This window comes from Schistocerca nitens, chromosome 4 (assembly GCF_023898315.1).
Source record: "Schistocerca nitens isolate TAMUIC-IGC-003100 chromosome 4, iqSchNite1.1, whole genome shotgun sequence".
Classification (NCBI taxonomy): Eukaryota; Metazoa; Arthropoda; class Insecta; order Orthoptera; family Acrididae; genus Schistocerca; species Schistocerca nitens.
This window is the reverse complement of record NC_064617.1, coordinates 913,097,948-913,113,069: the sequence shown is the minus strand read 5'-3', so window position 1 is coordinate 913,113,069 and position 15,122 is coordinate 913,097,948. Positions and strand designations below refer to the sequence as shown.

At 45.3% G+C, this 15,122-nt stretch overlaps 1 protein-coding gene across 5 annotated transcripts in view; it reads left to right on the top strand.

Moving 5' to 3' along the window:
- LOC126253494 (cytochrome P450 6k1-like) overlaps positions 1-15,122 on the top strand; it is a 482,739-nt gene that overhangs the window by 443,826 nt on the left and 23,791 nt on the right. For 3 of the 5 annotated variants that reach the window (XM_049954875.1, XM_049954874.1, XM_049954870.1), the window contains exon 5: positions 7,755-7,954. The exons of the other annotated variants lie outside the window; for them this stretch is intronic. In XM_049954875.1, the coding sequence (XP_049810832.1) occupies positions 7,755-7,954 (200 nt within the window). The remainder of the gene's footprint in view (positions 1-7,754; positions 7,955-15,122) is intronic. 5 annotated transcript variants of the gene reach the window in all.

Below are 15,122 nucleotides of genomic sequence, written 5' to 3'. Positions count from 1 at the left end.
GCATGGGTCGACCTTCGTCCCTTGAACTCTATTGCCCAACACACTTCAGTGTGGCACACTGCAATTATTTGGCCATTGATCTCTCATTTTACAGCCCTGGTCTTCTACCATCTGTACACTGCAGGTTCCATGATGACCTGTGTGGTAGTAACTACTTCTCTGTCAACCTGTCCCTCCCTCAGCGTTGCTCAGCTGGGCGCCCACCCAGATGGGTTCTCCATAATGCTGACTGAGATGGTTCACTGCTGTTGTCCTTGGCTCCCCATCACATGGGAGCATCGACGCGGCTGTTTAGCATACAGTGGCAGCCATTCTTTTGGCAGCCATCAAGCCATCCTCTCTTCCTCATGATCTCCCTGTCATAAGATAGTACCATGGTGGACCTAAGGGATTGCTGCAGCCATTAGAGATCATAGGCAGGCTCTCCAACACTAGAGCTCCTCACTGCCTTCAAAATGGCTCTGTGCCTGCTTTCACTGTCTCATAAAACAACAAAAGCAAAAATCCTGGGAATGGAACATTTACACTATTGGACCATATACATCTCTATCATAGGTAAAAGTAAAGATCAGATACCTTTACAGCGTCCAGTCCCCTACAGTTGTATCAAGTATTTCCTTAGATGGGGCTGTTTATATTGATCCAGACTCTGTCGCTGATCATTTTTCTGAGCATTATGCTTGTGCATCTGTGTCTGAGGCCTACCACCCCACACTTGGCACATAAAACAGCGAGTGGAGCAAATGCACCATCTCTTAGTACCCGCCATCTGGAACCAGATAATCCTACATTCAGTGAATGGGAATTCTCCAGTGCCCCAGCCCATTGTCCTGATACTCCCACAGGGCCAGATCACATCCAGAATCAAATGCTGAAACATTTCTCAGTGGATTGTCAGTGTCACATCCTTGCGCTCTTTAAATGGACATAGAACAAGGGTGAGTTCCCATCTCAGTGGCGAGTAAGCGGGATAGTTCCGGTACTGAAACCAAACAAGAACCTCCTAGAGATGAACAGTTATCGCCTGATCAGCCTTACCAACGTTCTCTATAAGTTGCTCGACTGCATGGTGAGCAAGCAGCTGTGTTGGCTCCTTGAGTTTCAAGGCCTTTTGGCTACATCTCAGGCTGGTTTTCGCAAAGGCAGCTCCACTGCTGATAATTTGGTTCACCTGGACTCCACCACCCAGACGGTCGGGCTTTCCACGTCGTCAGCATGTCATCGCTGTCTTTTTCGACATTCAGAAGGCTTATGTCACGACATGGAGTCACCACATCCTTAGTACGTTACACGAGTAGGGTCTCAAAGATCTATTCACCATTTTGGCCAAAAACTTCCTGCCATACTGTATGTTCCAGGTTCAAGTGGGTGCTTCACTCAGTACCCCTCACATCCAAGATAACATGGTACTGCTGGGCACTGTGCGAGTATCTTCCGCTTTCTGGTGGTAGCTGTGATGTCTTCGGTATCACCCTCCTTATATGTTGATGATTTTTGCTTTTATTATTGGCCCTTTATCATGGGTGTTCCTGAGAGTCACCTAAAGGGTGCCTTGCAAAAGGCGCAGTCATGGGCTCTCACCCATGGCTTCCGTTTTCAGCTCACAAGACTCATGCCATGCACTTATGTTGCTATCGTACTGCCCATCCACATCCAGATCTTCTCTTAGTTGTGAATTGTAGTTGAGATACACCGCTTTTTAGGACTGGTCTCTGGTTCCCAGCTTTCGTGGCTGATCGCTCTATTCTTTTGTGGTTCTACAAAGCCTTGATTCTCTTACATCTTGATTGTGGGAGTCTTGTCTGTGGTTCAGCATCACCCTTAGCATTACGGCTGCTAAACCCCCTTCATGATTCTGTCCTTTTCCCTATAAGCGAGCTCCATCTCACACACCAGTGACCCAGAACTGCGCCTAAAGTTGTTGCACGCCTGCAATGTCTCTTTCCAGATGTGTAACTCCCTCCACTGTCGCCTCTGGTGAGGAAGAAAGCGCATCTGCCCCCACACAAGGTTGCACTCCAACTTCGCATTTGTCTCGAAAGCTCCATTGGTCCTGCAGAGTGCAGTTAACTCCGCTCTCTGCCAAACGGGTGCAGTGTGTTCACTGGTGAATTGATGGCCATAAAACTAGCCCTTAGTCATGTTCCTTCTTGCATTGGCAAGGATATCCCAATCTGTAGTGACACCTTTAGCAACCTTCAGGCTATAGACTAATACTACTCTCCTCATCCACTGGTTACTGCTATCCAGGATCTTGGCTCACAGTTCCATGAAGCTGGATGGCCAGTCGTATTCGTCTGGACCCCAAGTCATGGTGGCATTTCGGGAATTGAACGAGATGAACAGTTAGTCAAGCTGTCCACCAGGATGCCAAGTCTGGAAATGGGGCTCCCAGAACTGGACCTTTGGTCTTTTATACACCAACGACTGCTGGAAGTCTGGAACTCTGTATGTTCTACCCCAATCTCCCCCTACAAATTGAGGACAGTTAAGGAGACCACAGCCACATGACAGTCTTTCCTGCGAACGTCTCACAGGGATTTATTGTGGTGTCACCGCCAGACACCACACTTGCTAGGTGGTAACTTAAATCGGCCGCGGTCCATTAGTACATGTCGGACCCGCGTGTCGCCACTGTCAGGATCGCAGACCGATCGCCACCACACGGCAGGTCTAGAGAGACGTACTAGCACTCGCCCCAGTTGTACGACGACTTTGCTAGCGACTACACTGACGAAGCCTTTCTCTCATTTGCCGAGAGACAGAATAGCCTTCAGCTAAGTCCATGGCTACGACCTAGCAAGGCGCCATTAGCCTTAGATAGCTTGTTTCTAAAGAGTCTCACTTGTATCGCCACAATCTCCAGATGTCTCATCAAGAACGATGTATACAAATGATGGATTAAAGTTAAGTATTTCAGAAGCTACGTACTTTTCTTTATAGCATACATTACGTATCCTGTTTCAGACCTCACTCCATCCTTCGTGAGTTAGCGCGTGCATCTTGGCCGCCCCTTTCAATTAGTGTGCGTAGTGTTGGCAAGTCTGCCGACACTACATTTATCATCCTCCATAGACTCTGCATTGGCCACACTTGGCTGACTCATGGCCACATTCTCTGGTGTGAGAATACCCTTCACTGCTGATTCAAAGCCCCGTGACATTGGCTCACTTTCCCATAGACTGCTGTCATTTGGCTGTTTTGAGAGGGAATCACAATCTTCATGGCACGCTACCTCTGGTGCTAACAGACTATGCCAAAACAGCTGATCTGGTGTTATGTCTCGCTCACAAAGGTAGTCTCTATTCATCCCTGTAAGGTAGTTCATTCTGGCCTCATTGTCAACCTGAGAGGTTGGTGGCACCCTCTCATGCTCCCTCCCTCCCCTCCACGAGTGCCTTGGCAGACCTTCCTCGGTGTCCCAGCCTGGACTCTCCACCTTTTTGTTCTCTTTATTCCTTTTAATTTCCTGGTTTTAATACCTTGCCTTGACTGATCTTTTAACGACTTGCCTGTGCTGTTTTTTTTTCAGGATTTTATATATGGCTTTTTATTGTGTTAGCTAACCTTAGCCTTTCCATGATTTACCTTTCGCTTCCTGCCTTTGACGACTACTCCTGATTTGTCACTTAGCGGATGAAGGGACTGATGACCTTGCGGTTTAGTCTCCTCCAGTCCAAACCAACCAATCGACCTGTATCTATCTTGATAGTGGCGTATCACCCCACTACTCACGATTCTTGGTGGCAGTGAAGTGAAACACCACAGTTTCCAAATATTTTCAATTATAATGATGTGGCAAAATTGATGGGAAGGCAATATGCACGTATACAGATGGCGGCAGTACCACGTACACAAGGTATAAAAGGGCTGTGCGCTGGCATAGCTGTCATTTGTACTCAGGTGATACATCTGGACAGGTTTCCGACGTTGTTATGGTCGCAGTACGAGAATTAACAGACTTTGAACGTGGAATGATAGTTGGCGCTAGATGCATGGGACATTCCGTTTCGGAAATCGTTGCGAAATTTAGTATTCCACGATCCACTTTGTCGAGAGCGTGCTGAGAATACCAGATTTCAGGCATCACCTCTCACCACCGTCAACGCAGTGGCCGATGGCCTCCACTTAACGATTGAAAGCAGCGCTGTTTGCGTAGAGCTGTCATTGTTAATGGACAAACAACACTGCGTGAAATAACCGCAGATATCGATGTTGGACGTACGACGAATGTATCCGTTAGGACAGTCCGGCTAAATTTGCCGTTAATGGGCTATGGCAGCGGACTGTCAACAAGAGTGACTTTCCTAACAGCACAACATCGCCTACAAAACCTGTCCTCGGTTCGTTAGCATATCAGTTGGATCATACACATCTGGAAAATCGTGGTGTGGTCAGATGAGCCTCGATTTCAGTTGGTAAGAACTGATGCTAGGGTTCGAGTGTAGCGAGACCCGACGAAGCCATGGAATCAAGTTGTCCTTAATGGTGTGAGCTATGTTTACGTGGAACTGACTGGGACCTCTGGCCCAGCTCAACCGATCATTCTCTGGAAATGCTTGTGTTCAGCTACCTGCAGACATTTTCAGCCATTCATGGACTTCCTGTTCCCAAACGACGATGTTTGTCACTGGGACACAATTATTCGAGATTTGCTTGGAACCAAATTCTGGGCAACTCGAGATCATGATTTGGCCACCCAAACCTCCAGACATTAACCTCATTGTACATCTACCGTACGTAACCGAGAGTTCAGTTCGTGCCCAAAATTCTGCACTGGCAGAACTTTCGCAATTATGGACGGCTATAGACACAGATTTGCTGAGTATTTCTGCAATGGACTTCCAACGACTTGTAGAGTCAGTGCCACATCAGTTGATGCACTAAACCAGGCCAAAGCAGGTCCGATACGACATTAGGAAGTATCCTATGACTTCTGTACATTATTCACTACGACTGACCGACATGGAGACAAACTATAAATGTTACTTTAATTACTTTAATAAACACTGCAAATTCTCTACTGTCCACAACAATAAAACTCAGCGTTGACTGTTTAACCTTTGGCCTGGGTGCACTTCTGGAGTCGTCCACAGGATCCAACGTGAAAGGGTGGAAACTAGGTCTTATACTCCGAATCCTTTTTCAATATCCCTGCACCAGCTCCTCCACTTTCGAGACTTAGCTCGCCGTGCTGACTTGCAGTTCTGGGTACACTGGCTGCTTCTACCCCCGAATGCGCTGTCTTGTTTTCTCGCGCTTCAGCCGCTGGCGATTAAATTGTGGTAGGCTCCAGGAATTAAAATTCAAATATTTCCTCTACGTATACTGCGATCCTTATTCTGTTTTCGCTATTCTTATTGTAATATAATACTGCCTCAGTTTTCTAGCTAATTTCTTTTCTTAATTATTATACCTAATTGTTTAAGTCATTTACTTATCAATTTGGGTGTCGCGGTGTTATGTTGCCATACTGACACCTTTCAGGTTAACTAACTTCTGTGGGGACAGGAAGGGCAACTGCCCACAAAGACGAAGTAAAATAAATTTGGTAAATAATGAAAAACCAGAGGACTCTCGTTGAACGTGATTAACTATACAAAAGAAAAAGACTCTCTGAGATAGCGGTTTCTCTGCTGTAGAGCCTACATGTGTGTGGAGGTATCGTTCATGCAAATGATGACCTTGATACCACAGCACTGGGAAGAAAAATTTCTTATTGTACCTCCAAACCGCGTTGTTGACGACCCTTATCACGCCCTGTGAGCTCCAGTTTAGTGCTCTGTTTGTTCGTATGACTTCGCAAAGGCTCTTGTGGCGCCTCGTCTTTATTGTAACACTCTGGGCAGACCTAACTTCCAAAGTTAGTAGCTCTCTCTGTTTTGAAGATGCCCGAGTGATATACTTTATTTAATGTAAGCCAAACCAGACCGGAATCACTGGTAAAAGTATACTGGCGTTGGTTACTGGACGACAGCCAACTCATCGAAAGAATACAGGAACAAGCGCATCGAGATTCAATGTCCAACCCTAAAACAGTTCCATAGCATCAGTAGTCATCAGAAATGCTGGTGGCAGCAATGTCTGGAATACACGGGCTGACAGTACGACCTGAGGTGTTTGTTTTTATAGGGCGCCAGTAGTTAATGTAGTTGTGCTGCTTGGCCCAGGGTATCTGGTTATGACAGGGAACAATGTTTGCATCGCGAACTGTGCAGCTCGGTGACCCTATCGATAGTGACACTACTGATGTCGAAGGAGTTAGAAATATCCCTCCTCCTTGGAACCCAGGCAAGTGGTAAGAAATTGCCGGGTTTATGTTGGGCGGCCGAAGTGGCCGCGCGGTTCTGGCGCTGCAGTCTGGAACCGCGAGACCGCTACGGTCGCAGGTTCGAATCCTGCCTCGGGTATGGATGTGTGTGATGTCCTTAGGTTAGTTAGGTTTAACTAGTTCTAAGTTCTAGGGGACTAATGACCTCAGCAGTTGAGTCCCATAGTGCTCAGAGCCATTTGAACCATTTTTTTTTTTTTTTTTATGTTGAGGAATGCAAAACTGCTGCGACAATTCGGAAACAAGAGCCATGCTCTCTTACGTAGCTTTTCATGGATCGGAAACGCCTGTGTCATAATGGTCCAGAACCTCTAACAGTGTAGGGGAGATGCGACAAAAGAAAGTGGGTGCTTTGTAGGTATGGTTATCCATTCTGGGAGGCAACCAGTGAATATGTATTATAATTCGAAGCTGGTTCTTTTTGTAAGAGGGCTTTTTTTCAGCCTCCAACTGATCGCGAAATGCAAACCACGGTAAAAACAAAAATGCTTCATTTGTAACATTTAGCTACACATTCCAGTTGCTTCACTACATAGCCACCGCTTCGACTTAGACATTTGTCGTAGCGTGGTACCAGTATTCCAATACCCTAGTAATAAAAGGTAGTCGCCTGTGATTTCTGCCAATTGCGTAAGCTGGTCTGTAGCTCGTTGTCTGTGCAAAAATCCTATGCCCTTAGCCAGCGATTCACTTGAGCGAAGAAATGAAAATCAAGGGAAGCCAGTACTGGATAAATGTATTCTGGGTGATTTGCTCGCCACGTATTATGCTGTCTCAACCCATTTGCACAGTTTTTAACTGTAATACTTGTCTAATTGGGTTAAATCTCTTACGTACGATTATAGCTGTTAATGACTAGATTACGACAGTATTTTCAATTTTTAAAATTTGTCAGTAATTGATGAGATACTGAAAACCAATTTTTTTGCCACTGGGAGCCATTAGATAGACAACGTACAACTGTACTGATGTTGATGGACCTGAGAATACCTAAAAAACGAGTCCAAAACAACCAATAAAATAAAAATTTGACCATCCACTACACAGATCCTCTTTAGTTCTCAGTGATTTTAAAAAAAAAAAAAAAACTTCCGCATGCTGTCGTTCCCCTCCCAATACCGTGGAGCGCTGGGGAAAAATTTTCATTGTTTCTGGACCATGCCGAAGGTCACGCACCTCAGGGAGCTCAAAGTTTCTTAGCGGAGTACGAAGGGAAGTCAACCTTCGTTGGCTTGGTAGAGACGTGGTGAATATGGTTTTTCCTACCTAGGGAGTGGTGAGCGCCGACATTCTTCTGTAGCCGCAAGCTCTGGGCATCCTTCAGTGACTACGAAGTGGCGCGGAGGTGAAACCTTGTGTGACACAGGGTACATTTTAGGAGTTGTTGTATTAATATTAATTAACTGTTACTTTTCCTTTGCAGGTTAAAAGGTGGACCGTCGGCAGTCAGCAAATATTTTCAGCAAATGGTTGTAGACACTGTCACTTACAGAGAGAAGAATAACTTTAGACGGAAAGATTTCATGGATCTTCTTATTCAGCTCAAAAATAAGGGGTACGTCGATCCTGACAAAGGACAGGCAGCGGAGGGTGAGCAGCAGAAGGACATCGACACTACCGACAGTAAGTTCTTCTTTTTTATCGCCTTGCGGCTTTGTGGCATATTCACAGTACCAGTGGACTTGCGGTAGCGTTCCCTCTTCTCGCGCACGGGGTTCCGGGTTCGATTCCCCAGATCGGTCAGTGATTTTGCCTGCGTCGAGATGACTGGGTGATGTTGTGTCGTCTTCATCATCATCATTCATTCCCATTACGGTCGGAGGAAGGCAATGGCAAACCACCTCCGCTAGGACCTTGCCTAGTAAGGCGGTGCGGGTCTCCCGCATCGTTCCCTACGCTCCTCGGACTATGGGACCTCATCATCATCATCAATACTTCCTGTTGTTTCTAGGTCTTCATTGTCTATAGGAAGAGGATGTGGCAGGCGGAGGTAAAACGATGTACACCATTTGTTTAAGGGTCGTATAAATCCTGTTCCATGTATTTTCAAGTTCTACAAGTTATCTGCTGCACTCCTGTATTGGATATTGGGAAAGAGTCCAATGTTTAGCTAAACACATATACGAAAATTCCTAAAACCACAAACAGGACATGCCAGTCGAACCGTCGTGAATGGGTCGTTAATTCTATCCTAGACTCGGTCACCTACGTGTCTACTCAGAGATGAGCACTTAGATATAAAAACGTACAATGTGCTTATTATATAAACTGCTTTCACATATCACACACTCGTAGCCGATGTACTATTTGTTTTAAGCTTTAGAAGTAGTGTGTTACGACACAATATCTTTCCTCAGCAGCCACTTTTATTTCTCGGATTTAGAGCTATGGGCTTTTAGGTAGAAAAGTATCTTGGAAAATGCAATATGAAAATCTCCATTCCCAAGAATGTAACTATGTACGAAAAGTACAGTTAGGAAGTGTTATTTAAATTTTACACACTGTATCTCCTTATAACTTAGCCTAATTAATTCAAAAAAACATTTGACGAAATTCCGTTGCAGCAGGTAATTGTGTCAGGTAGTTGTGATGTAAGTTACTGTTATATCTTAGCTTTAGTTTGGGCACTGACAACGAAATGAAAGACACAGCTTCCGTAGAATAACGTGGCATTTGTACAGAAACGCAGGCGCGTCATGTGTGCTGGTCGATTCCAGCCAGTCTTTCCGAAAGGGGTGACATTCTGTTGCTGACCTGCTCACATTAACAGTGCTCGATGCTATCTGTGGGGCGGCTGGTGGATTTTATGTTGTTATATAATGTTTGGTTTGTAATGTAATGTAGAAAAGATGCATTTCCCGGCCGATTAACCTTATGTGGGGCGGCGGGTGGAATTAATTGTTATACAGGGTGGCCCAAAAAGGATGGTCACATTTTAAATAACTATAACTCCATCAGTTTTACAAATTAATTTTATTCAATTACGTAACTAAATGCTCCCAGGCACCCAATTACAAGAACTAACCACAAAAAATCATGTACGGAAAATGACTTCCGGAAGATGGTGTCCTTCCTCGGTGATGCATTCCACAAGTCTTTCCTCGAAATTTTCCATCACTTTCACTACTGTTTCTTCTTGAATTGCCATAATTTCCGCACTGATTGCCTCCTTCAGATCAATTAAGTTTCGGGGCTTCTGTACGTAGACTTTTGACTTTAGGTATCCCCAAAGAAAAAAATCACAGGCTGAGAGGTCAGGTGATCTCGCGGGCCAGTGGACTTCTCCAAAACGCGAGATGATGTGGTGGGGGAACATCCGCCTTAAAACACACATGGAGTCATTGGCTGTGTGGGCCATGGCCCCGTCCTGTTGAAACCAAATTCGATCTCGATTTACATATAACTCTCGCAGTTTCGGCACCAAAAAGCTACGTAGCATGTTAACGTAACGTTTCGAGGTCACTGTGACTGTAGCGTTGTTCTCCTCAAAAAAATAAGGACCAACAATCCCCAATCTTGAAATTCCACACCAGACTGTTACCTTAGCACTATGAAGAGGCTTTTGGTGCAATTCTCTGGGATTATCTGCTGCCCAGTACCCGCAGTTTTGTTTATTGACATAGCCGTCTAAATGGAAATGGGCTTCATCTGACATAGAAGCACAACATCATTATTAGAGTACAAGATGTCAAGCATTGATTCACAAAATCGTCTTCGCTGCTCAAAATCACGATCATACAGCTTTTGCGTGATCATAATTTTGTATGGGTGAAACTGTAACTCACGGCTTAAAATACGCTGCAACGAACTACGGCTGAGTCCTAAAGTTTGAGCACGACGCCTAGTGGAACGACGCGGGCTTTGCAGCACTGACGCTCTAACATCATCAATGTTCTGTGGAGTAACTGCCGTACGTGTACGCCCTGTAGATTTGCCACTTTTGACAGACCCTGTTGTCCGGAATGCAGTCACCCAACGTGATATGGATCTGCGATCTGGAATGGGTCCATCACGCGCTACACCAAAACGTTGTCGAAACAATCGTTGCACAGTAATAAACGATTCATAATTTCTGAAAAACTGTTCCACAGCAAAAACACGATGCTCGACCGTCCACTGCGCCATCTCGTGGCAAACTGGGTGTAATGGCCGACTTGCAGACGGCCGGCAGTGGTCCCCCCTCCTCACCTTTCAATGGTACTACGCAGTTCAAATCCGACCATCCTTTTTGGGCCACCCAGTATAAATGTTCCTATTATTTATGCTGTCTTTTGCCGTTCTCGACACTGGCTCTCTAATATTGGCAACCAGAAAGTGATTAGCAAAACGTGAAGCCTGTAATTAGAATTCCTAGTGCCCACTTCATCTGAGAAATACACTTATAGCTCTGAGGAATTAGGAGATTGTCTGGGATTCGTAATCAAAAACGATCCTGTAAAAACGTTCGCTATATTCTGAAAGTCACAGATAAAAAAAAAAAAACATCCACACAATCCAACTACTAGAGCAGTTCAGAGTCTAATGCGCTGATGCAACTATAACTGTCCAAATTAAATGTTTAAGTGAATGCTCGCCATAATTTGATGATAATGTTCATCAAACGCCACGCTAAATAATGATAGAATGTTTGTCCCGCGGCGGCACGTGAAAATACGACATACGCAAACTGAAGATAGATCATTAAAGTCATCCCAGAATTAACACTTCACTCGAAAATGATTTCATTATTGCGCAACATTTATGACGCCAGAGCTAGTTACAGCGAACTAGGCTGGCACACAATGGAAAGACTGATGTGAATTTTATACAGCATGAGTAGACTGCTTCCCTACATGTCCCTTTACAACATACCACTGCACCGCAATCTTCACAGCAGAGTATGTTCTTCATAATCATGCACGTATGATTATACACAGAATTGGGGAGAAGAGCAATCTGTGGCACAACTTGACTAGAAGAAGGGTCGGTTGGTAGAACACGTTCTGAGGCATCAAGGGATCACCAATTTAGTACTGGAGGGAAGCGTGGAGGGTAAAAATCGTAGAGGGAGAGTAAGAGATGAATACGCTAAGCAGATTCAGAAGGATGTAAGTTGCAGTAGTTGTCCGGAGATGAAGAGGCTTGCACAGAATAGGGTAGCATGGGGAGCTGCATCAAACCTGTGTATGGACTGAAGACCAGAACAACAACACGATTATATCTGACGCCACGAGATTTTCTTCGGAGAAGCAAACGAGAAAGCAGATTTGTCTGACGTATCGCGTAATCGAAATTTGGCGGATTTCTTTTAGTACTCGTGTGAATAATTTCACACTTTTCTTTGTTTAGGGTCAATTTCCCCTTTTCCCACCATACAGATATCTTATCTAAATTATTTTGCAATTCGTTTTGGTCATCTGATGACTTTACAAGACGATAAGTGACAGCATCATCTGCAAACAATCTGAGACGACTACTCAGATTGTCTCCTATGTCGTTAATATAGATCAGGAACAGTAGAGAGCTTAGAACACTTGCTTGAGGAACGCCGGATACTACTTCTGGTTTACTCGATTACCAGTTGTGACCTTCCTGACAGGAAATCACGAATCCAGTCGCACAACTGAGGCGATACTGGGTAGGCACGCAGTTTGGTTACAAGACGCATGTGAGGAACGCTGTCGAAAGCATTCTGGAAATCTAAAATACGGAATCAATTTGACATTCCCTGTTGATAGCACTCATTACTTCATGAGTATAAAGAGCTAGTCGTGTTTTGCAAGAACGATATTTTCTGAATCCGTTCTATGTGTCAATAACTCGTTTTCCTCGAGATACTTCATAATGTTCGAATACAGTATATGTTCCAAACCCCTACTGCAAATCGACGTTAGTGATATGGGCCTGTAATTCAGCGGACTACTCCCATTTCCCTTTTTGGGTATTGATGTGACTTGAGCAATTTTCCATTCTTTAGGACGGATCTTTCAGTGAACGAGCGGTTGTATATAACTGCTAAATATGGAGCTATTATATCAGCATACTCTGAGAGGAACCTAACTGGTATACCATCTGGTCTGGAAGCCTTGGCTTTATTAAGTGATTTAAGCTGCTTTGCTACATCGAAGATACCTACTTCTATGTTTCTCATCTCTCCAGTTGTTCTTGATTTGAATTCAAGAATATTTACTTCGCCTTCTTTGGTGATGGAGTTTCGGAAAACCGTGTTTAACAACGCTGCTTTAGTGGCATTACTCTTACTCATCAAAAAAAAAAAAAAAAAAAAAAAGGGGGGGGGAAGAAACCACCATAAATAGACTTTTTCCTCTTCAGACGTTGCCTTCTACGTATCATCAAAAAAAATCTCCAACTATGAATCTACACACTATTTACCAACGCTGTTCGAACACCATATCTGTCTTGAGAATTGAAGGAAGCTCTTGTTGCTATCTTCCAGTACATGTAGAAAACGAATTCAGTGTTATATGTCACAAACACCAATGACCAGGTCCGATAATACTCTCGATAAAATTTACGTTGACGATTTTATTACGGACAATGGAGCATCTTTTAATTCACCACGATCAAAAAAAAATTCTTCGCAGTTAATGTCCAGATATTCTACGATTCACTTTGAAGACTGCTTGTAGCTAAAAATATGTTCAAATGTGTGTGAAATCTTATGGGACTTAACTGCTGAGGTCATAAGTCCATAAGCTTACACACTACTTAACCTAAATTATCTTAAGGACAAACACACACACCCATGCCCGAGGGAGGACTCAAACCTCCGCCGGGACCAGCCGCACAGGGCTTGTAGCTTCTGTGGTCCGTGTTATCTTTTGTGGGTAGCTCTGTCGTCACACCTGACTGAGTCAGAGTACGACACATGTAACATCGTTACACCCACTGTTAATATACGTTTATTAGATCCAAGTTTATCCTTTCCGTAATTTTCCTTAAAGCAAATAAATTTAATCAGCAGTTAGACGTTCCGACGGGTGGAAAAATACACTCCTGGAAATGGAAAAAAGAACACATTGACACCGGTGTGTCAGACCCACCATACTTGCTCCGGACACTGCGAGAGGGCTGTACAAGCAATGATCACACGCACGGCACAGCGGACACACCAGGAACCGCGGTGTTGGCCGTCGAATGGCGCTAGCTGCGCAGCATTTGTGCACCGCCGCCGTCAGTGTCAGCCAGTTTGCCGTGGCATACGGAGCTCCATCGCAGTCTTTAACACTGGTAGCATGCCGCGACAGCGTGGACGTGAACCGTATGTGCAGTTGACGGACTTTGAGCGAGGGCGTATAGTGGGCATGCGGGAGGCCGGGTGGACGTACCGCCGAATTGCTCAACACGTGGGGCGTGAGGTCTCCACAGTACATCGATGTTGTCGCCAGTGGTCGGCGGAAGGTGCACGTGCCCGTCGACCTGGGACCGGACCGCAGCGACGCACGGATGCACGCCAAGACCGTAGGATCCTACGCAGTGCCGTAGGGGACCGCACCGCCACTTCCCAGCAAATTAGGGACACTGTTGCTCCTGGGGTATCGGCGAGGACCATTCGCAACCGTCTCCATGAAGCTGGGCTACGGTCCCGCACACCGTTAGGCCGTCTTCCGCTCACGCCCCAACATCGTGCAGCCCGCCTCCAGTGGTGTCGCGACAGGCGTGAATGGAGGGACGAATGGAGACGTGTCGTCTTCAGCGATGAGAGTCGCTTCTGCCTTGGTGCCAATGATGGTCGTATGCGTGTTTGGCGCCGTGCAGGTGAGCGCCACAATCAGGACTGCATACGACCGAGGCACACAGGGCCAACACCCGGCATCATGGTGTGGGGAGCGATCTCCTACACTGGCCGTACACCACTGGTGATCGTCGAGGGGACACTGAATAGTGCACGGTACATCCAAACCGTCATCGAACCCATCGTTCTACCATTCCTAGACCGGCAAGGGAACTTGCTGTTCCAACAGGACAATGCACGTCCGCATGTATCCCGTGCCACCCAACGTGCTCTAGAAGGTGTAGGTCAACTACCCTGGCCAGCAAGATCCCCGGATCTGTCCCCCATTGAGCATGTTTGGGACTGGATGAAGCGTCGTCTCACGCGGTCTGCACGTCCAGCACGAACGCTGGTCCAACTGAGGCGCCAGGTGGAAATGGCATGGCAAGCCGTTCCACAGGACTACATCCAGCATCTCTACGATCGTCTCCATGGGAGAATAGCAGCCTGCATTGCTGCGAAAGGTGGATATACACTGTACTAGAACCGACATTGTGCATGCTCTGTTGCCTGTGTCTATGTGCCTGTGGTTCTGTCAGTGTGTTCATGTGATGTATCTGACCCCAGGAATGTGTCAATAAAGTTTCCCCTTCTTGGGACAATGAATTCACGGTGTTCTTATTTCAATTTCCAGGAGTGTAGTAACAACACGTACTGAGATAAGACTTACAAAGCTGGATCTTACGTTATATGATGGAACTATTCTCGGATTTGAAATGAATTTATTAGTCTTAATTTTCTGCTTTCTCCCGACCTCTCAGTAATTCACCTACCTAGGAATTTTCACTCTTAGTTATATGTAGTCCGTACGTGTAATCGACAATACTAATATTATTTACTTTCATTTCACTATCGAATCACGAAACAGTTAAGCCCTGTTAAGGCTACACTACTACCTTAATTGTTGGAGGTGTATTTTAAAAGAAATTGCGCAGGTTTCAATAGAATAAAGCACTACCTCAAAGGAGCTACAGTATTAACTATTTCACCAACGGATGTGCTATGTCAGATGTGATT